Genomic DNA, 23250 nt, shown 5'->3' on the forward strand with positions numbered 1-23250 from the left:
TTGGCAAGTTCCACCCCCCAAAGAAACCCCCAAAAGCAGCACCAAAACTGAAAATTTTGTTAAATATAAAGAATAATTTTGTTAAGGACTCATACACAGTCCAGTTTCCTTAAATATTATTTGTGATGTCACAATGATTGTTATAGGGTAAGATGAAAATGTATAGAGTGATTATGGAAAACTTTTTTTACTTTCTTGTTCTGTCTCTCCATTTGAGGAGGATTTTTTCTCTGTTGATATATGCTTAAATTAGGGAAACCTGTGATTAAACCATGTTCACTGCTGTTTTTCAGGAAGTAGTTTGTGATTTAAAGATATATTTGATCACACGTTTATCACTAACCTTGTGAGTAGTTACAATGAATTCAATGGGATTTAAGCTCACACTTTAAATTGTACATGCTTCAGTGCTTTCCTGAATTGGGATGAGATTATTTGTATGATTGCAGTTTAATAACAGTTGTGTTTAGCTGAGTTAATGTAATTTTCCATCCTACATCTCTGAAGGTGCTGTACCACAACCTATACACTTCATGTTGTCACAGTCCATCTTACAAGAATGTAATAGATTTTCATTTAGTTGATAATTAAGAGCTTTGAAGAGTAATGCTTTTGTTTTTTTTCAGAATTGGTGGGGATGAGTAGTATTGCCTTAAATATAATTCATTCCTAACATATCAAAATTAAGGTTATTGATTATTTAAAAAGAAAAAAACAAAACAGAATGAAAACCAAAACCAAACCCAAACCTAAAACCCTACAAATTATAATTAGGGAGTTTGGTTTCATTTTGTTTGGTTTTGGTTTTTTTTTAGTTTTGGATCTGATGGGTTTCTTTTAATGTCAAAAAATAGGAACACCCTTTAAGTACTCCCGGCTTTTGTGAGTGAGGAATGAGAGGTAAAGAGTTGGCTTAGTCATGTCAGGGGCGGGGGGGGAAGATGTGCAATAAGTGGTTTTGCTCACAGTCTTGTAAGATGTGTTTATTGATAATAGTTTTTTATTCTATAAGAGGCACAGCAGAAGCTGAACTCAAACTTTTTTGTTTCAAGACATCTCCTGACTTGAAAAAATTCCTTCAAAAGAGGTATAAATTCTGGCAAATAGCAAGTTTATATAGAAACTACTTACCATGTCCATCTCTTTTTCAAATCACCTTAAATATAGATAATGATATGAATTGAATAGGTAATTCAAACAAAGTTATGACTGACCTGAATGTACTATAAACAACTTGGTTTTACATTAGGGAAATCTAGTTGTGTATTTCTCATGCATTGGTTAAGAATTAAGGAAGGGAATCATGCTGACAAATGGGGTGAACGGGAATAGGATACAGAGTGACTCTGCGATTTAATACATTGTCATAAATATGTTAGATGTATAACTCTATTGAAATTTTAGCTCTTTACTGCCATAAAGCCATGACTTTCTTAAGTGATATATCTTCAGTAATTCTACAGTATTTTTGATTCATAAAAGTTGAGTAGATTGGAAGGGGCTTAAAAAATGCATTTCAGTAGGCCTTTTGACAGATGTGATTTAAAAGCTTAGAGAAAGCAATGCACCTGTCACTTTTAATTGCAGAAGGCTTTCCATCTATTAACTTTATTTTGCCAGAGCCTTCTAATGAAAAAGTTCCAGTATCTAATTTAATTTAATTTTTTTCGGGTTTGCCAGAAGAGCAATTAGTTTTTAAAACTTCCAACTATTAAGTTGTGCTTCAAAAAGCAGTCTCTCTATCTTACATACCATTAAGTTTCATCATATGCTTGTCATACCTTAGGAACATCTTGATATCCTTGAAGAAATGTGGCAGTGAAATGTAGACATATTGTATGTAGCACTAGGTAGGGTTTACAAATACAAATGTTCATATGATTGGGTTATTCCTATCCATCATTAGATTGCAGCTCTCTGGAGCTCTAAGTACATCTGTGCCTGGCAGGCTTGTGTTATCACCAGTGCATATGGGGACCATGTGTCAGTCTTCCAACAAAGATATATAGACTTGTGTAGAAGCAGGATTGGATATGCTTGTATTTCAGCTTCTAAATCAATTTCTGGGACCTTTGCTACAGATGTTGGAAGCTGCAGGTCTGTAAAACAGTATACTGTAATATGAACTGCACCAGAAGAATAAGCGTGAGAGGGAATTAGCCATATGGCAATAGATAGCGAGTGCAGTGGAGCCTGTGTAGAAGCAAATCCTCACACCTTCTCAGCTATCTGTGTAAATATCATTTAAATTCAATCACCTCAGAGTTCTGAGCTGGTCCCATTCTCAGAGGAGATCTGTTCTTACTCAGCTAAAAGAGTGAGTACAGATACATGTGCTTGCCACTGTAAGATATATGTCCTAGGATTTTGGGCTGGCAAAACTTACTGAATTCCTTAGAAGTATGAATGGATTTACATAGACCGCTTTAGCAGAAAGCCTGGCGGTGTAGTACCGAGATGTTTTTGTTTCCTTTAATGGCTATTACTGATATGAGTGCAATGTCATGTGGTCTTATATTTAGGCTTATTTCTTAAATCCCAGGGGTTTTTTTAATTTATGCTTTAAACAAAATGCGATCAGTTTAAGTCTTTAAATATTTTATGGTATATTTCAGAATTAGTGCCCAGGCAATAAGGAAGCTTATGTATTGTTTCTTGAGGGTTTTTAAAGTACATTTAATAACTGTTTCTTCCCATTACCATAACTTGTCCTCAGTCTCTGTATGGTTATCTAGACTCTCTGTCCTGAAGTCATGTTTTTACGCACCACAAAAGTGTATAAGAGCTTGTGAATGGAGACATCAGTGTGACTCTTACCCATCCTAGGTATGCTGGCTCTCATTTGATTTCAATTACTTGATATCTGTCCCTTCCAACTGCCTTTATGCCCCCAAATAGCTAAAGAAAACAACCCCACTCCTAAATGAAAAAAACCCTTATACAACAAAAAGATCCCATCGCACCACACATGCAATCACTTTTTATCCTAATTATTAGGGCTCCTCAGTAGGATTTTCTGGATATTTACTTGAGCAGAAGCTCCATCAGCTACTTAAAAGAGTCTGGAAAATGGTTGAAAGGAAAGAATTTTGCATGAAAGCAATTTGGAAAAAAGACTTGAAAACCTACAGATAGAGGAAAAAAGTCTGAAGGAAGGAGGGGAGATGAATTTTTGGAGTGCAAGAGTAGCCACCCTTTGATGGTGTCAGTGGAAAAGTGCAGTCCTGGAATAGAAAATCTGAGCTTTGTGGACTTAAAAAAGTGGAGCTTAAAAATTGTCTGAATAAAAATTATTACTGGTGCAAGCAGCTGAAGATGAAAAAAAGAGAGAAATATGGCAGAAGTAGAAATACAATTTAAGCTTTTCTTTAAATAATATTAAATTCAGCTCTGCATGGATTATTTGATAGATGAGTTTTCCTAGAACATATAAATGTACTGGTATTGTGGCAATAGCGTACAGCCGGGGATATAACATGCAGTGGGATTTTGCACATTCTTACACTTGGGGCTACTCTGATCCAGGTTTTTGTCCTGGGTTGTTCTTTTTAGATTTCTATTAATAAATCAGTTGTGATCAGTTCATTCTGGAATTACTAGTTTCCTTTTCATTGCTTCTGTACTTTTTGCCACTTTTACAAGGGTTTTCATTTCTAAATGGTCCCTGTGTTCAGCTAGGGTACACTGCTCTTGTTTTATAGACCAACTGTACTGCCTCTGCCATATTCTCAGCTCTTTTTACAACAGGAAGCCATGTCTTGAAGTTCTGATTCTTTGCATGGCATTGAGAGAAAAGAGATTGTGGTGAAAGGAGTTTAGGGGAAGTGTCTTGAAAAGCCACAGAAAGAGGAGGTACATTCAAGGAGAAGCCAAGAGTCCTTGAACAGAGAACAGAAACTGGAGTGCTGAGAGACTTGAGGCATCTGAGCTGCTCAGTTCTAGGGTATTAAATTCATTTAATCCTGATCAATGAGAAGTTTTAGTTCCAGAATCCTTGGAATATTCATACCAGTAATTGCCCTGAAATTTCACAAAAATTTCTTTTTCCTTCTCTCCTAAGACTGCTTAATTGACTTTAATTAACCAGCCCATACACAACACACAAGAAAGAATAAACAAAAAATCCAGTTTAAAAAAATATGCAGTTATTCAACCTAAATAATTGAGCTTGTTCTTACTATTTTGTATTTCATTATCAGAGAAGTGGAGGATGATAATAACACATGTGTTTCTGTCATCCTTTCCATTATTAGTTTGCTCATACAGCAGCTTAAAGTCCTAGTTCTTTGGGCCAGAAACCCAGTGGTGGTAGTCACTGTACAAACACAGAGTAAAAAAAAAACAAAACAAAACAAAAATCAACACAGCATAAAACAAAACAAAGTGTTTCTGGGAAAAATATTACAGTATAAGAAATGACAGATGGTTATAAGCAGATGGGTTAAGCTCAGGAAAACAATGATATAATATTGGTCATCTTGATAAGCAGTAATTATGATGGTAGCTTAGTAGTTGTCAATTATTTTAATCATCCATGGTAATCCTTTTATAATTTGCTTTCATTTCTTTTGCTGTTCCTAGTGCACTTTTTGGCACTGACAGGCAACAGCCTCAAAGCCTGAAGCATCAGTGCTTCACATATATTATGTGACTACACACGTATTGTATAAAGCTAAGACTGTACAATAAATCTGTCTTGTTAAGCAATCAGCCTGTCTCAAGAGACATTCCCAAAATTGCATCATTTGACTCAAGTGAAGGAAGAGTGAGCACAGTGCCATTCAACATGAATGATCTGCAAGATCATTTCTAGTTTACTCCAAATTTTGGCTGTTCCTTGACAAACTGTTCAAGGTTACTTTTGACTGTTAGGAAACACTTGGAGTACTCAACTTATTATTAGACTAACAGTTTGGGCCTATTCTTGATGAAAAATGTCTGTGTCCACAGATGTAATTATTACTTGCCTATATTGGAATAGCAGCTATGTATAGTGGTGCTAGATCAGGAATCCACGCTGCTCCATTTTGAACAAAGAGAGAAATTACCATGGTTCACTGAGTGATATTTCAGAAGTGAGCATACGGGTCTACAGACTGTGTAGTGAAACTAGACAACATACCAGACAACCTTTCAATCAGTTCCTAAAAGTGCTTACAGTTTCAGTTCCAAAGCAGGTGAAACAATATTAAGTATTAAAGACATGTTGACAGCTTCAAACTCCTGCTAAAAAAAAAGTTTCGCTATAGGGAAAAGCAGTGATAGATTGTTCAGATACTGTTGAAGGGGTCTTTTGGAAAGTTAAGTATGCCATCTCATCTATTCTTTATGTGAGTGGATCCCAAACCAAGCCAAATGGAGGCTTCAGCCATGCATATGCTGAGTGTGTAATGTACCAGAAGAAATGAAAGTTACCTGGCAGCATCTTGCTTTAACCTTTTTAAATCCTTAAATTGTAGTGCATTTTCAAGTCTTATCAAATGTAATAGTTGATTAGAAGTTAATCACCAAATCACCTATCAGAGACTAGTGAAATTAAAATATCAGTCTTCACTCTTTCCTTACAAAGAAATGGTTTTTTGTGGCCTTGTGTGAAATAATAACACATAAAGGTTAAAGTTATTTTCTATTTTGTGCTCAATTACAACCTGTTTTAAAAAAAAAGAGGGAAAATTTCATAAACAGAAACCATATATGCTTTACAAGTTATTGACTGGACTAAATTATAATTTTTGAAACATTAAATTCAAGTTATACATCCATATGGCTAAAAGTCATCTCTAACTGCAAAATCCAAGTAGGGTTGTAGGTCAATGATACCCTTACACTTCACAGCCATGCTGCTGTCTTGGGCACTGTTTGAGGAACAGTACTGCAATTAGAAACGCATGACAAGGAGCAGTCAGTAAATATACCTTCCTTCAGCTTGACCAATTTGAGACTCTATGGGTGATAAAGAATTGGTGAGTTTTTCTTTGGGCAGGTGGGGGTGTTCTTAAGAGCTTCAAGTTTTTCTTTCAAGGATCTTTTTCAATCAAAAGGATTATATTGAAGCCAAATCTGAAGTAGTATAGCAATTCTCTCTCTTTGGAATTGTGGGTGGTCCTTTCCTCTTTAGGAGCTACAATGTGTAATTATTTCTGGTTTTTTTGCAGGGAATTACATATTCATTTAGTGGAACAGACTAATAAAGACTGCTTTCCTTTTCAGAAATAATTTCTAAGACTCCATTAAAATACATGTGTGGTCCTAATACTCCTATTTTATTTCACAGTTAGCATTTGCCACACTAGGACACTCTAGCATGGTAAAGAATAAATGGTGAATCTTCTTAAGCAATTATTTTCAAATGGTACTAGAGTATACAAATTGATTTAAGTGCACTTTTGGAGACCTCATAGAGTAGAATTGATTTTGCATGCCATAGATTAACTTTCATGCCAAGACTCAGATTGGAGGTTTTGGCTTATTCCAAACCCAAAATCTGATCCTATTAAAAAGTAAGAAGGCTTAGTACTTGCACTCTGTGCTATTTTCATTCTGCAAAAATTACTAATACTCAAAATTATAAACAAGTTGATATCATATTATACTAGATAGGTAAAAGGAGTCAGGCTGTTTCTCAAATAAAAAAAGATCAGCACTAATTGTCAGCATTAAAGTTTTTGATGACTTATCCTGAATATTAAGGTTGATGGTACTGATAAACTCGAGATTATGAGGCTACCAGTACTCCTATTCTTTAGTGCATTAGTTTTTATCTTTTGAATTATACATTGTATACTGTATGCATAAATGATCTCCACCTCTGCTTTAATAAGTAAATAGATAAAATAGGTAGAAATATCTGCTGCTTAAATAATACAAATAATAATGTACCGAAAGCTATAATAAAAAGTACATTTTGCTTCAATTACAGATCTATAAATTAATAACGTTTAAAAAACCTGAAGCATTAAGAATGAAAGAAACTTCAGTGATATCATCAAAAGTGGTGTCATAAAGAAGTGAGAGATGAAAGTGAACAGGGAAATTCAGTCTGAACATTCTTGGAAAAGAGGAAGATTTATTCTTTACCATAGGAGTTGCTGTGATTCGCATAATTCTGTCCTATTGCAGTGGTGATTGCCCTGTGTTGTGAAATGTGAAATATTAAATATTCACTTGGGCAGTGTAGCACACCATGACACAGGGAGTGATCCTCCTTTAGGACGAGAATAGATTATGTGTCTGCTGTGTACAGCACCTGAATCTCTAGGGAGTCAACAGAGCAAATGGAAATTAGTGATGCACAGAGAACCTTCAATTCTGTGTTCTAAATTTTTCTCATCTGCTTTATGCTCCTCAGCATGCTACTGATACATGCTACCTTGGTTTCTCCATCTGTAGAGGGAGGTTAATAGTGGCTTTCTCAGACACTACATTTTATTTCTTTTATGGAAAGCAGGTTGGAATGATGATATGACCAGCAATAATGATTTACAGAACTAATGATAGAATTTATAATGCATATTTTTGGTGTTCACAAGGAGATAAATATGTGCCTAGAGACACAGCTGCTACTGCTGGTAGAATTCGACTCCTTTTGTATCTTCATTATGAAGAGGAGTAGCTGCAGTGGATGCTTTCCTGAAGAACAGAAAAAAAATAATTGAAATTAATAGAAGACTAAATTGTTTGTTTCATAGTCAAAGAATAATAGTACAGCAGAGTTCTTGGTTTTGGGTTTGGGTTTTTTTTTCAGAACAAGAGTTTAGACTGAATTAAGGATACATTTTTTTAAACATTTCCTTATTCTGTCTGTATTAATTGATTTGTAGACCTTCCAAAAAGCTATTCCTTGCTAAAAGGACATGAGCAGCCATTTGGGTATAAGATTATCTTCATAAATAAGTGATACAGTACTTTAATTTGTTATACAGTAACTCTATAAAACCAAACTCATGCCAGTATTGTAACAAATAACTGGATAAAACGTCATTTGACTGATTGGAAAGGTACTTACTTGTTTTCATATATTCATATATTTGAACATGGGATAAAAACCTGTTGTGTTATAGATCAATACATTCATGGGTTTTTGGTAAGCTCATGCTACAATTTGATATATTTCTACCATAATGCAATTCCAAATATGCTTCAGTAGGTTCATTTCACCTGAGTTATTAATTTTAGAGGAACTATCTCTTCAGGATACTCTCCCTGCATTTACAATATAATGTAGTAGTTCACAGGCATCTGTATTCTTGAAGACTTTGTACTTTGGTTTAATTCTTGTTACATAGTTCTGAAAATAATTTTCATGCTTACATACCTTATCCTAATACAATAAAACTAGTGGTTGCCAAAGCGTGCCTCTGTAGATTTAGAAAAGGTCTTACATTAAATTCCTAGTCACACTGGAACTTTGCAATTTAAAAGTATGGTTGTATGATGATAAATGAACGTTCATGAGTAGTAAAAATAATCTAATCAAAAGTTTTCCATGATAACACAAAACACCTAATACAGAGTAGAAATACGTATTTATAATTCCAATTTAGAAAGTGCAAAACTCTCTGGCATTTTAGGATTGAAATCCAAATCAGAGATCCAGTGAAACACAGAAAACCTACTTTGCCATTTTGTTCTGTCCTCTGCATTGGAAAGCCCACCTCTACAGTAGCTTTGGCAAAGAGAGGCAGCTGCCAGCATTAATGAAGTAATCTCTTTCCATTCTTCTCTTGAGACATATCAAGACACCCTTGAAACTTGGGGCCATGGCTCACTTTTCTTATGCTGTCACATCTCAGCATGTTCTCGCCTGTTGGGAGGTCAGGTTTTCCTGCTGGTTTCTTCAAGAGCCTTCCAGTGAGGCAGAGTACTTTGTTTTTCATAACATCAAAGCCAGGGGAATAAATAATAGCTTTTGCAAACCTGGGTCTTGCTCTGGAATAGGTTGGAGGTTTTAGATGGCATGCCTCATTAAGGTGACTGTGGCTGAAGAAGTGTCTTGGGCCATGCAAGACCTCATAGACATCTTAATGAAGTCTAGAATCCAGCAAGTAGCCTGTGCCAGAACACGTTTCACAGGCCATCTCTGCAAGGAGCTCCTTAATGAACAAGTAGTGTCTGTCTTCTCCCTGCCACCTAAATTTCTCTACTTTTTAAGGTGTACCCAGATACAAATATGTTGTAAAAACACTGAATAGTACTGCGGAAAAAGCAAATCGTTGTGAAAACAGCTGAAAGGAAGTATTTGGTATTCATCTATGAATTGTTTAGTTAGTTTTATTATTTGCAGATAAACATCCAGTTGATACTTATGTCCATAAAAAAACTTTAATTTTTTCCCCCAAAATCATCTGGTTGGACTAATAGGTGATCATTGTTGGTCCCTTCCAACTGAACTATCCTATTCTGGAATATGTATCTCATTTTTTCACCACCTTTGTATTCCAAGTGAAAATCCCCATGTCCAAATTCCTATGTTTGAATTTCATTCAAATATTTTAAAGATATTCTTAGCCGTTTATTTCTTTTACTGCCCTATAGTCTCATTATATATGATAGTTTGTCCCCTTGTATGGGCATGGGAGAGTTCTTGAAGAATATTGTTAGGTACTGTTAAAATTTTGGTTTTCCAGTAAGAGATAAATACTAAGCAAGGCTTACTTTATTTGTGTCAGATATGTTTAAATAATTATTAAGGGTGTTGATCATGGAATAGTCACCTTCTGAGCAGTTTTTATGAACTGGCATAAATAAACTGATAAGTATTCAGTATTTAGTTTGACTCAGTGTTTCTGCCTTTTTCTTTAAAAATCAGGACATATTACTCATTCCCAGTACTCAGTATTTTACAAAGTAGAGAATGGCAGCATAGATTTATGATATTGCTGGTCAGACACAGAGGGAGGTTAAACCATAGAGGAAAATAAAATTACAAGTAATTAAATTTACAAGCAGCTTTGCTATCTTCAAAAGATTTATTGTTTCAGAACGAACAATGGTTTTAGCCACACAAGAAAACTGTGATACAACCTTAACAGCATAGAATACAGATATTATATGTGGTATTTCAATTTATATAATTAAAAATTTAGCACTCCTTTTAAGGGTAAATGGGATATTCAACTGGGAACCATACATGGTGAGTAATAAAATAGCTGCAGTGCAGTACTGTCTGCATTTTTTAAGTGCTGAAGGACTCTATCAGGCTCATTAATATCAGGTTATCTGAGGGCTTTATCCTGAGATAAAAAAGCAAAAACATATATAAGTTTTCGAGTTTTTCTGGGGGATAGGTTATTATATTGGTATGAATTTCAAATTTTAACAGGATTCTAGGTTGTTGGGGTTTTTTTCCTGATATACTTCTATCTACTAACCAGTAAATACGATTAATAGAAATGTAACATTTTCATCCTGTTTTTAGGAAGGATTCAGTAGCAGCAAGGTTTTGGCAGGGTCTTTCTGCTGTTTCCACAAAGCATAAAATGCATTATGATTACTGATGTATTCCAGAGCAAAACAAATAATTAGCTGAATACATAAGAGGAAGATAATTTGGGGGGGGGTGGGGGGGGTGAGAGGTTTGATTTAATTTTTTGTTACTAAGTTTTTTTCCTATTACATTGGTTTGTGAAATACAGAAATCTACACTGTTTGAGGTATAACTTCAAATTAGACAAATCCTGCTGTAGTGTCATTGAAAATACCAGAATTAAATCCTTAATATTTGGATATCAGTTTTAAAACTGAGGCATATGTGTTTATCAGTATACATTGCACATAAATTACTTTGACCCAGTTTGTTTAAAAATAAATTATATTTCATGTAAGTACAATAATTCCAGAACTTGATCACGGATCTTAGAGAGGCTATAGTATTTCTCTGGTTTTATTGCTGACTTTGAATACTTGGATGGACTGTTAATTTGAAAGAAAAAAAAAAAAAGTTCTTTAAGTGCAACATATTTAGTCTCTGATTTAGAAACACACACCTTACCTTCTGTGAGGGAAAAAGTCTGCAAGTTTTTCAAAGCATCACTATAGTTGGGCAACAATTGAGAAGTCTTAGTGTATTGTTCTTTGTGTATCTTCATTTAGAGTGGGATTCAGCTTGGTTTGGTGTATAGATTTGGTTTTCTCCTTTTACGTTTGAGAAAATGGGGTTGCAGCCAGAATATAACAACTCAGAAGAATGCTTGACATATACACAGCTTAAACATACCTGAAACAAACCACTATGAACAGGATGGTACACTTGCATCTAGAGCAGCACAGGTGCTCATCTGTGTCTTCTCTGAAAAGAGCCTCTTGCAGCTGCTCCCAGCCTAACTTGCCCAGATGGCTTTTTGTGTGCAAATCTGCTATTTAATGCCAACATTACTGTGCCACCTTTTGTCTTGAGGTAACAAGCCTGAGAGCTCTCCTTGAGGACATCTCACACTAAAAGAAACTGAAGTTGCATATGACAGTTGTGACCCGCAGCACTGGTTTGACAGTGTATGAGCAGTGAGGTGCATGAGAGGCTGGGTGGTTGAAGATGCTCTGCTGGCCAGTGAATGAAATGAATGAAGCCCACAAGGTTGCAGTAAGGAGTTTTTTTGAAGGGTCAGTGTCTAAGGTACTCCACTTCAGACAGTCATTTAGAATATATCTCTCTAGGAGTGATATAATAGACTCAAGAACTGTTTATTTGAAAGAGGCCTGTAGGACAACTAGAATCTGCATAAAGATTAATTCTTCAAAACATACTAGACCACTGTGTTTTACATATAAAATAAAAAAAATCTGCAGGATAGCCTTGGATTTTTCACTCTAGCAGTATACAAAACATTTTTTAATCACTTCCACTGTTCCAGAGGTGTGCTGGATTTTGATGTAAGGTCTTGGGCTGTAATAGTAATGGGGAGTAATTTGTTCCAATGAAAGTATCTCGGTCAGATTGCTGGTTTCAAGTGGGAAGACAGGTTCCTGCTTTTTCTTTCCGAAATACAGATTTGTTCTTGTACAAGTAGGATGTTCTGTTGTGACTTAAATTTTACTGAGAAGCTTAGAGTTTCTTTCATTTTAGCGGTACCAAGTGCCTTTATCAGTTATAGTCAGTATTCAAATGCTGCCTCTTTTTGAAATGGAAGGTGAAGTTTACATAGTTATGAGTGCAAGAAAACAGTGACCATCAGGTTGAAAAGGTTTGAACCTTTGTTCACTGCAGAATTTAAGATGCAAAGTCAAATCAGTGTAACATACTGGCCTGCAAAATTGTCTGGTTTTATCTACAAAAGAGATTTTTACCCCATTTTTCCAGACAGTCACAGTGCACCCTGTGCTGCAATTTTTTTGTGAGCGATCCCAGAATTGCAGTGGAATGAGTTAAAATGTCATAAAAAAGACCACACAGCAACTTCTTACTGAGTCCTAGGTCTACAGTGTGAAATGCAGGTGTAATTTAAGCAAGAAGAAAAAAGTTGAGTTTGTTTAAGCCCCTCAAGGTTTTTAAAAGGAAACCTTTTTAGACTGAGCAGATGAAAACTTCAAGCAATCAATAAATAATTACTAAAAACTTTCCTGCTATAAGGAGGCATAAATTCTGTGTTGAAAGTCATATTTTTTTATGAGAGGTAGAATTTTGCAGTGAAGAAATGAATGAATAACTTACACTTTTGTTACATAAACAGTTCCAAGAAAGTTTCGCAAAACAGCAGATGCATTGCAAAAAACTTTGTCTTGGAAAATTACGTTTGCCAACCTTACTTAGCTCTTCATGTTTAGAGGAATGATCTAAGTAGTGCCTTCCACAGCAAGGTTGGGAACCTTTGCAATCAAGTAGTTTACGTTTCAAATGTGCTAAAATTAGCAGAGAACACTGTATTTTAGTCTACATGAGCCTGTGCTACATGGATATGATGTTGACTGGGTAGACCCAGTGGTAAATCTAGCATGCAGTTAGCTAGTCTGCTGTCTTTTGCATGTGCATACAAGCGGACGTACATATGCACACACATGACCTCAGTGAATTGTTTCTTGAGGAACCTGGCTCAGTACCTGTTACTTGTAAGTCCTTGCATTTGTGCTAAGATTTGCATTTTGCCAAGGAAAGAAAGATTTTGACTGTTGCTACATTTTATTAGATTTTAAAAAATAATTTACATTTTGTCTCAATCTTGTTATCTTCCACTTTTTAATTATATAAAATGGTGAATTATGATACTCTATTAACTGTCATAAAAAGCATAATGCACCATTACCCATTACCTCCTGTAGTGTATATTTATGAGTATGGCAGTGGTTTGCATAGATGTATACATATTATTATACACATTACATATTATAAACTAATCATTGATCATGATACAAATCACTATTGCTAACTTAACCTCCTTATGCACAATTTTTGTATAGGTAGAGTGTATTAGCCAATTAAACAGAAGTGTAAATATAGATATTTGCTGTTTATACTTATAGTGGAATTTTTTGAAAGGAAGTAGGCTGTTAAATCATGTTACCGTAACAAATGCTGAAGGCTGCTTTTTCATTCATTGCCATTGAATTTATTGTCAGACCAGTGCAGTCATATCCCATTTCAAGATTACTTAGGAGGCTTGAAAATTAAATCACAGCTCAGAGATTCTCGTTTTTCACACATGGTTAATAATAGTAAAATTGGGTCTAGTTTTAAATATACTTTCCAAGATATTGCAGTGCAGTTAGATGCACAAGCTATGAAAGACTTAGTAAATAGAATGTGATTTTCCATAAATTAACAATGAATTGGATAAAACAAAGTCGTCAGTGTATGTAGAATTATTTTCAAAAGGATTATATAAATTTTGTCAAAGTCAGAAATGTGGGGTTTTATAAAGTTCTCAAATTTTTTTAAGTTAATCTGAAAGATCTTCTGGAGTGATTACTAATAATTGGAAGTAAGAACTCATGCTAGATTATGTTTTAGGGAAAGAATACGTGAAAAACATGACTGTTTATGTCTAATCAACTAAATGATTCTTACTTACTCACTTCATCTGAACTAGAGCTCTTATTTCTATGCACCATTTTTCTTTCTCCTGAAAGCAAGACATTGTGAAACTTTACTTCTGCTGTTAGGGGTTGGATTGCTTTTGATGTGCTTTTGGAGTGAAGCTCCTGATTTGGGTTTAGCATAATGAAATCTAGTTAGCCACAGTAAAACTGTTCTGCAAACGGGCTGAAAATTAGTATAGACAGCCTATATGCTCCTGATTTGATTCTAAATTTTATTCACATTCTCAACAGTCCTCTTCATGTAATTCCTTGTATTCCTCATATTGTCTATAGATGGTTGCATCTCTGAATGCCTCCAAAAGAAGTTTTGATTTCATAATTTTAAGATACCATGGTAGATAGGTCACTTTGAAGGCATTCAGACATTTATGAACTATGTGTGTGGTAGGTATGTGTGGTCCAGGGTATCAAACTATTGTCTAAAGTGAAACCTTCAAATTGCACATGGTGTAGATATAGCAGTAACAGCTTTAATATATTGATTATCTCCTATTCTAAATTTCAGAAAAATATATTTAGCAAAAATATTGTTTAGATATAATTATATTTATATTATATTTATCTCTATTACCGAATATTATATTTATATATATTACTGATATGTATATATTACTGAATAAGAATTTTATACTGAATAAGAATTTTATAAGCATTATAATAAAATTTCTCTTTTGGAAAGATGCTAGTTTCAGATTGTGTGGTACAGCTAGTCATGCAGGGATTTTGGAGAGGAGTATTAGATATCTGCTACAAGATGGTTTTTAACACCTTCTTTTAAAATATATGGTGCTTGCCACTCTGAAACAAAGTCAGAAATATATTGGTCTCAGATGTTACACAGCTTAATCATTATTTCTCAATAGCTCACTACTTGTTCTTTTTGCTGGTTTTCAGTCTTCCTTGCATAAAGCTGAACATAGTATCAAACTTTTGATGTCATTGGTTTGAAATGGGTGGAAAAGTGAAATCACTCAGTTGAAAATTAAATCAGTTTGTCCTTCATTGTTAAATTATGTAATGCTTCTGCTTTTTGTTTGGCATATATGTTGTGTTTTGTAAAGGAGTTACTTAGTGCAACACAGATAAACTAATTTGACTATTATTGCTGCTTCTTTTTCTTCAATTACATGTCAGTTAAGGTAATAAAATAAACTTCATTGGAAAAATTGACTAAGCTGTAATGGCTGAAATTATTTTTTTATCTGTTCTTTTGTTATACACAGAGAGAAATATGTAAGACAGACTTTAACTTTCATTTTTTTCCTTAGTGATCTTAGTGAAAATCAGATTCAAGCGATACCAAGGAAGGCATTCCGAGGAGCAGTAGACATAAAAAATCTGTAAGTATTTTCCTCCTCCTTGTATATATTCTGATGATAATGCTTTGTCAATACAGTGTCCTTTTGTTGTATCAGATATCTTTTTCCTTAGCACTTTTATAGCTGATTAAGGAATCTCTGCATGAAACCAACACTTACCATTTGTTTTGGCAAAATACTTTAACATATTTTAAGCATCCTAAAATTGCCGTATATGAAATTTAAAACATTGAGATGGAGTTGAATACAACAAGGCATTATAACTATTTGTTTATGGTAACCTGAGTTTAATATTTGAATGTCAGGTTATTTTAAATATGTCATTGTTTCAAGTGGAAAAAATAATTTTGCCTTGGTTCTAAGAGTTTGGCTTTTGTTTGCTTGTATGAAAGAAAGAAAAGTCGTGCTATTATTTAGTTCTGATAGCATATTTTTTTGTACTTATGTGACAGTTTTCTTCTGTGGTAAAACAAGTCTTTTTTAAAAGACAGATACTTTCCTGGAGATAGTGACCCTGAAGTTCATGGGCAGGTTTTGAATTCTTATGGCTTCTAAATGTGGAAATATGTGAGTTTCAAGAGAAAGGAAAGCAGTGACTTTTCAACTTTCTGTTTAGAGTGTTAGATCAGTTTACTGTACTGAAAGACCTGAATGCCCGGAAGACTGTGATGAACTTGTATAGTAGGCAATGTAATTTCATGCACTCAAAACCTATAACCCCTGCTGTAAGCTGAGGACTTATCACTTATAAACAACCAACAAAGACAGAGGACACACCAGTGGGTTCCAGAAAGACTATGGAGCTGCCAGTGTAATGCAGCTGTGAAAAAATCTAATTGCTATCATGGCATCAATAAAAATAGGGAAGTATTAGACCATTATATGAGGTTTTAATGTAATTTCTATTGAAATGCTTTTTATTCCTTGAGGTTGCTAGTGCTAAAAGAAAGATGAACCTTCTAGTCATACTACTTTGAAAATGGAGTGTGCTGTGGTTATGAAAGGGATGATGTGATGTTGTATCCCCAGTGAGAGGGGACTGGACAGGAAGCCCTTTGAATTTCTGTTTCTCTATGATGGACACCACTTCATTCTTCTGCCTGCAGCACTGCACACAAATTGGTTAGGAAGACATTTTTTTCAAAGATTTAGCAGAATGTCCAAGAGTTTGGCCTACTTGATTTGATATTTACAAGTTGGGGTTTTTTTTAATTTAACCATGTTTGTGATAATTGTTCTTCCTCACAGTGAAACCCTTGCACAACTCAGTGGAAAAACTATTCTGTTCAAATCTATTATGTTCAAAAACATACAAGCATTTCTCAGAGTAGCTTTGTTGCTTTTTAATTGATGTTTTATGAGTTTCTATTCAGAACTGGTCTCATCACTAGCCATGGTCTAAAAGAGGCTTGACTAGAAGGAGAAGCCTGCATTTTTCTGCATGGTATTTTAAATTCAAAAATTGATACAGCTACAGAAAGGAACTTTGGTAGTAAAAGAAACAGCATAATTGAGAATTTTCTAGTGGCAGGGCAGTATTTTAGGATGCAATAAGTATACTTATATATTGAGAGATAGATCCAGTCAGAAACTGATCTAGCATGCTAATCTTTACCTATGATAATATTTATATCTTGGTGAGTATTTTCAAGGTAAGGATCCTGAATTATGTCCTAAACTTGAATAAAACAGTAGATCCACCCTTTAAAGCCTTTCTACTTGGGGAGATAATTAAAAAAAAAAAAAAAAAAAAAAAGACAACAAAACCCAAACAAACCCAAAACATAAAGGCCACAGCATTTCCACAAAGTCCAAATTGTCTCTTTTCCCAAGTAGCAAGTGATAGGATAAGAGGGAAAGGCCTCAAGCTGCACCAGGGCAGGTTTAGATTGGGTATTGGGAAAAATTTCTTCACTGAAATGTTTATCAAGCACTGGAACAGTCTGTGCAGGAAAGTGGTTGAGTCACCATCCCTGGAGGTGTTTAAAAGATGTAGATGTAGCACTTAAGGACATGGTTTAGTGGTAGACTCAGAAGTGTTAGTTTTATGGTTGGATTCAATGATCTTAAAGGTCTTTTCCAACTTAAATGATTCTGTGATTCTATGGAGGAATTTAGCATCTATTGGGTGATTAACCTAAGGTCCAGGAACCAAATATTTGTATATAGTTACAGAGAACTGTCATAAACAGAATTGAATATTTGTTCTAATTTTGGCAATTCTTCTGTAATTGCCCGGTAGTTGACCATAATGTTAAAGATGTTAACCAAACTTATGGAAGAGATAGGTGAAGGTAAAAAGAGTAAAGGAACCTATATTAGAACATGTTGGAAATTCAAGATTTGCTTTGTGTAACAATATCAATTACAGCAATTTCAAAATAGAGATAATTTTTTTTTTTTTAAATGCAGTTATTGGTAACCATCCCATACAGTAGCTCGAGTAAGCTGTTTCAAAGGCAGGTTACAAATCTCACAGAATTTGACCTGATTACATATTTTATGTTCCTGAATGGAGACTCACCATTCTCTCACTCCCCCTAGATACTTCCCCATCTGAATCAGGAGCTGGAAAACATCTCATTTGTATGTTCTTCTAGTCTTTGCAGAGCAAACAGAATTAGATGTTAACTCATATTATCTGAGGGAAATTGCTTAAATTGCTTCCTTTAAAGTTGATGATACCACGATGATCTTTTGATTTCCTGCTAACAAGTTAGCTCTAGAATCATCTTGATGTTTCTCAGAAGATTCTGTCTCGTTTCCATGAAATGTGGCCATATTTCCTTTCTGGACATCTTGTTAATAACCGTCACAGTATAGTTTCTGTAGAAGATAGAAGCAAAATGGGCAAGGCAGCATGAGAATTGACAACCTGGGCAACCTGCCACAACCTCATAGTAAGAAGAACAAAAAACCCCTGAAAAACCATCAGGCCTCACAAACCTACTTTATATCGAATGGGAATTTCCCATTTGCCAACTTGTTTCTTGCCTCTCATATCTGAGCAGAGCCTGGCTCTGTCTATACCCTCTCTTTAGGCAGTTATAGGCACCAAATAAGATCCCCCCTTTGCCCTTTCTTCTTAAGGCTGAACAAATGCAGTTCTTACAGACTCTCCCCAAATGTCACCTACTGCAGCACTCCCATATTGGTGGCCCTGGTTGGACTCAGCGCAGTGTGTCAATGTCTGTCCCCTACTGGGGAGGCTGAAACTGTATGCAGTGCTTAGATGTCATCTAACACATGCTAGACAGAGCATCCTGACTTCACTCTTGCCAGTACAGCCCATTGTTGGTAATGAATCTCATTCTTCAGAAAAAGTGCCCAAAAATGAGGTAAGCTTATTTTGTACAGGTTTCCTGGACTGGAAGCCCAGTATCCAGTATTTTGGTAGTTCAAATGTGGGAAAAAAACTAGCCACTCTGTCTCAAAGTCTTGATTTTCCTGTTCAAGGGCAATGACTTCGAGAATAATCCACTTTTAGTACAGCTGCTGATCTGGGACTTGACAGAAATTAAGGTGCAAATTCTGGAAATATGATTCTGAAAGTTACTCCTAACTTGCCACGTTTTCAGGGAGAAGAATATACACCAAGAAGTTAGGTTCAGAGAACACAGTGGCACCCACTGTTTTCAAAAAATAAAGAGAAATTATCATATAAATTGGAAATTAACCACAGATATTTTAATATACATGTTAATGATCGTCTCATAACCCTCCATGGTGATACACTGGATGTGGAAGATGTTTAACATCTCTCCAACCTCAGTATTCTTATTTGTATTTAAGATGGTAAGATAATGCTTTAGCTGCCCAGATTATCAATTTGGATGGGTTGTTTTTTGAATCTGGTTACTAGGAAGAAAATAAGTGGTCTTAAAAAGCAAACAAATATGGAACACCACAGGAAGAACAATAGTGCCATGCTCAGTTTTTAAGAAGTAGATTTCAGCCCCCGGTCCGATGATTTTGATAAAATTACATAATGACATTTCCACTTGAAGTATGTAAATTTTTCTAAGTTTTCAACCTTTTCTTCCACTCTGAAATTGATACTTGGCAGAGGATAGAAAGGAATACACCAACATCATGGCAGAACTGTGATACTAAATATATGCAACATCAAATGATACCCAAAATACCAAGAAATATTTTCATATCTCCTGCCCTGTTTTTCTTGTACAGTCTAGCCTTGCTTTCAACTACTCTCTTCTTTGGTGCCTTTGTTTTCATTTGGTTCCATTTTTTTCCCAAGTTGGGGGACACTGTAACTGTCACCCCAAGGATAAAGGCTGCGGGGCAGTATAGTAGCTTCACAGATTAAATTGGCTAGGAAACTGGAGAATTAGTGAAGAGAGAGACAGAAACCAACATCCAATCAAAGTCCTTCCAATTACACTAACCTTTCTCCTAAACCTTGATTAATATTACTTGCTGTTGCCCTGATGCCTCTTTTATGCTGATTGTGAAAGATTTAAAACTGGCATTGTCTCTAAAGGCATAACTAAATTTTGTATTAATAGTTGTTGGCAACAACTGGACATTTTTTAAGTACAATTTTATTAGCAGTCAAAAAAATAGAGTCCTGCTGAAGATATTCTAGTTACTGATTTCGGCTTAGATCATGCACAAAATTCCACTGCAACTGGAAATATATTTGTCTACTCATCTGTACAAGTGCTGATCCAAATGCATTGCTTGTCTAAGACATGCTTTAATAATATAGAATTGGCATATTTCTCATGCTTGTTCTTTCTCGGAATCTTAATTCAACCACTGGTCTGTTCAGCCACCCACGTTTCAGGTATACGTCAAGCAGGATATTTTAGAGGATGTTTGTGAAATATATTCATTTTTTTGTTAAAGTCAAAAATAGCTCTGAAGAAATGAAGCAAAGAATAGGTACATTTTTCTGGCGCCTATTAAAACTCTTGTTGCCAAACAGGTCACTGACCTTTTGGCCTTTGGGGAAAAAAAGTTGTTCTTTCTGACTAAATAAATAGCATTTCATTACTATTTTTAAAGTAGTTATTTTCATTACAGACTACTTTCCTAAAATTTGGCCTGCTGAAAACAGTTGGTTTTTTAACAAATAGCTCATTTAAGAAATGTTAAAGTCAATTATGGTTTTAAATCAAGCAGAGTATATGGCTTTGAAGATGTTTCAATCAGAAATCTCTGAATGTGAATCAAGAGCTTCCTTGCAAGTCTTTTTGGCACTTGAATCAATGAGTAAAAGTCTAAAATGGGTAGAATCTAAAATCTATCTGAAACAGGTATTTATTTGTATGACAATAAATGTTAGGTAAATAATAACTGGGCAGCTGAATTAAGTGTGGTTTCAGCTGCTGAGTACCAATACTTACAAAAAATTTTACACGGTATCTGAATTTATCCTAATGCAAAATGTGCACTATGCTTTCACTAGGAAAAGTACCAAATGTTACTGTGGTTTATAAAGTTTCCCATAGGTTTTCCTGTTATAATACAAAGCAAATTGAGGTAGAAGATTATTATGATCTGAGTTGATAAACTCTTGTAGGAAATCTTGGATTCATTTTTATCTTTAAATTTTATTTGGCTGTGTCAAGAATAATGCAAAGTTATTGAGGATTTAATGCAAGATTTTGAGGATTTAAACTTTAAAGAAAATCAGTTTATGCTTCTGTTCAATGTTGAAGTCTCAAGAAATAGTTGAACTCTCAGGAGCCTTTAGGCCCTTTTGTTTCAACACTACTTTGGAAAGTCAGACTGCTTCTGCTTTACTAAACAGGGAGGCATAATGATGTTGCAGAGACTTGCAAGGAGGTTTGTTGATACGTAAAGTAACCAAGTAAAAATGGTTCTACAGATAAAGCTTTTCTAATTAATATTTTAATAAACCACTCTGACAGAATTTTCATGGGATATGTGCTTAATATGACTTCCATGCTAGAACAAGAATATATTTGCACACTATTTTCTAATAATCTTGATACTGTTTGTCATCTATTTCTTAAACTGCATTATTTCTGGGAAGTCATACTGATGTGATAGTATCTTTGCATTAGATAATATCGATTGTTCATTCAGTGCTCATCCTCCTTTTCATGGAATTCTTCTGTTTCATTTTGACTTTTTTTTTTTTTTTTTTTTTTCTCCTGGAAGATACTTGTGAGTTTAGCCAAGTAGAGTCCCAGACAATTTTGAGGGGATAGAGAAACTGAACTATAGCTCTGTTCTGACTTTTCTTCTAGTTTATTCAGCAAGCATACCTTACTTGGAATACTTACTTATGTCTTACTTGGAAGACTTGCAAGTCTTGCTTTTTAATTTGGGGATAAAAGAAAAAGGTTAATCATTTGTCATATTATGTATATTAGGAAAAAAATTATTCATTCAAAATGTTTTACAGGGAAAATTTAGCAAATAATGTAATGAATTACATTAGCAAAATAAACTGCAAGTAGAAAAAAAACCACTTGACTTCCAAATGAAGGAGTAATCACAATAAATGGTAATAGTCATGGGAAACAAGCAGTTCTCTGAAGTTTGATAGAGAGTTAGAATAAATTCTTAGATGTTTTGTTACATCTTTCTTAAGTAATGCCTCTGCTATTATTGATTCCTCTTGAAATTGAGAAGGGAATTGAGAAACAGGAAACATAACTCCATTCTGTTGTAAAAAATATTAGACATTAAAAACAGTGACTGTTTCCAAAAATTGTATTACAGTGATAAATATCGTGCACTCTGCTCTTTTCCTAAGAAAAAATTTTAATGATATTAAATCCAGCATACCACGTGCTAAAACTAGAAACTTTTCCTAAATGTTTTACTGGGGAGAAATCTACCATAGGGATCTAGAAAGTCTTCTTACTTTTTCTGATAACTTTTTAAACGATGCCTACCATTATTAGGTTGATACACAAGGAGAATATAATAGTTGCTGAACAAAGGAGAATTAGGTAAAGCTTCACGGTATCTCTCTTGCATGGGACCACAGTGTCCTCAAGCTGTGAAGAGCAGGAGAGTAAAGCAGACAGACTGACTGAAATTGTCCCAACTTTGGACACAGCCTCTAGGTATGAGTAAAGGAGGTTTCTTCTGTCAGAGTCAGATAACATTTTTTTCTGTATGAGGATAGTAGTTTTCAAATGTATGCAACATCTTCTGTTAGTCATTAAATGCTTTCCTTGTGGGATAAAAAGGTATTTATTTGTCATTATATGGTAGACAACATATTCTAAAAGGGAAGAAAATATGTTACCAACATGTTTCTGCAATGTAAGATGTATCAGCAAAAGCAATATATAAAAAAACCTCTTAAAGCAGACATTTTCTTACTAATTAAATGCTTTTTATTTAGTTCTTACTAGTCCTTATAGCTGAACTCACATAAACAACATTTTAAGTAGCAGTGGATTAGTAAGTACATGAAATACCCAGGTGATGCTAAAGATATGGGTGTAAAACCTAACTAATTCTCTGCAACAACGGAAGAATTTGAATGTGACAGCTGTTGTTCAGCATTTTGTGAGCTTCATAGGAATGGCACTGCTGAAGGTAATCAGCTGCTTTCTGGAAGGGGGAGCAGAAAGGAGTAGTGACTTTCCAAATGGAGGGTAAGATCCCACACAGAAAAGACCCAATATGGAGATAGGGCGAGGGGAAGGATAATGAAGAGAGACTGGGGTGAGGGGAAGGATGAGGATGGGCCAGAGTTGTTGGTCCATATTTGATCAACTTCTGTTCTCAGGGTGTTTTAATAATTTGAAAAGAGGGAAAGAAGCTCTTGGGGGAAAAAAAAAAAGCTTTCTAAAATGGAGTTAGGATTATTGCTATGCTCAATAATTTAATGGTGAAAACAGTTTCATTATAGTATTGTAGATTTTTATGTGTGGTTTTGAAAGTAATTATG

At 34.8% G+C, this 23250-nt stretch overlaps 1 protein-coding gene across 17 annotated transcripts in view; it reads left to right on the forward strand.

The window, feature by feature from the left end:
* Positions 1–23250, forward strand: part of SLIT2 (slit guidance ligand 2) — a 267201-nt gene that overhangs the window by 142605 nt on the left and 101346 nt on the right. For all 17 annotated transcript variants that reach the window (XM_074904590.1, XM_074904584.1, XM_074904589.1 and 14 more), the window contains exon 5: positions 15297–15368. In XM_074904590.1, coding sequence (XP_074760691.1) covers positions 15297–15368 — 72 coding nt within the window. The remainder of the gene's footprint in view (positions 1–15296; positions 15369–23250) is intronic.

The sequence above is a fragment of the Athene noctua genome, chromosome 4, assembly GCF_965140245.1.
Source record: "Athene noctua chromosome 4, bAthNoc1.hap1.1, whole genome shotgun sequence".
Taxonomy (NCBI): Eukaryota; Metazoa; Chordata; class Aves; order Strigiformes; family Strigidae; genus Athene; species Athene noctua.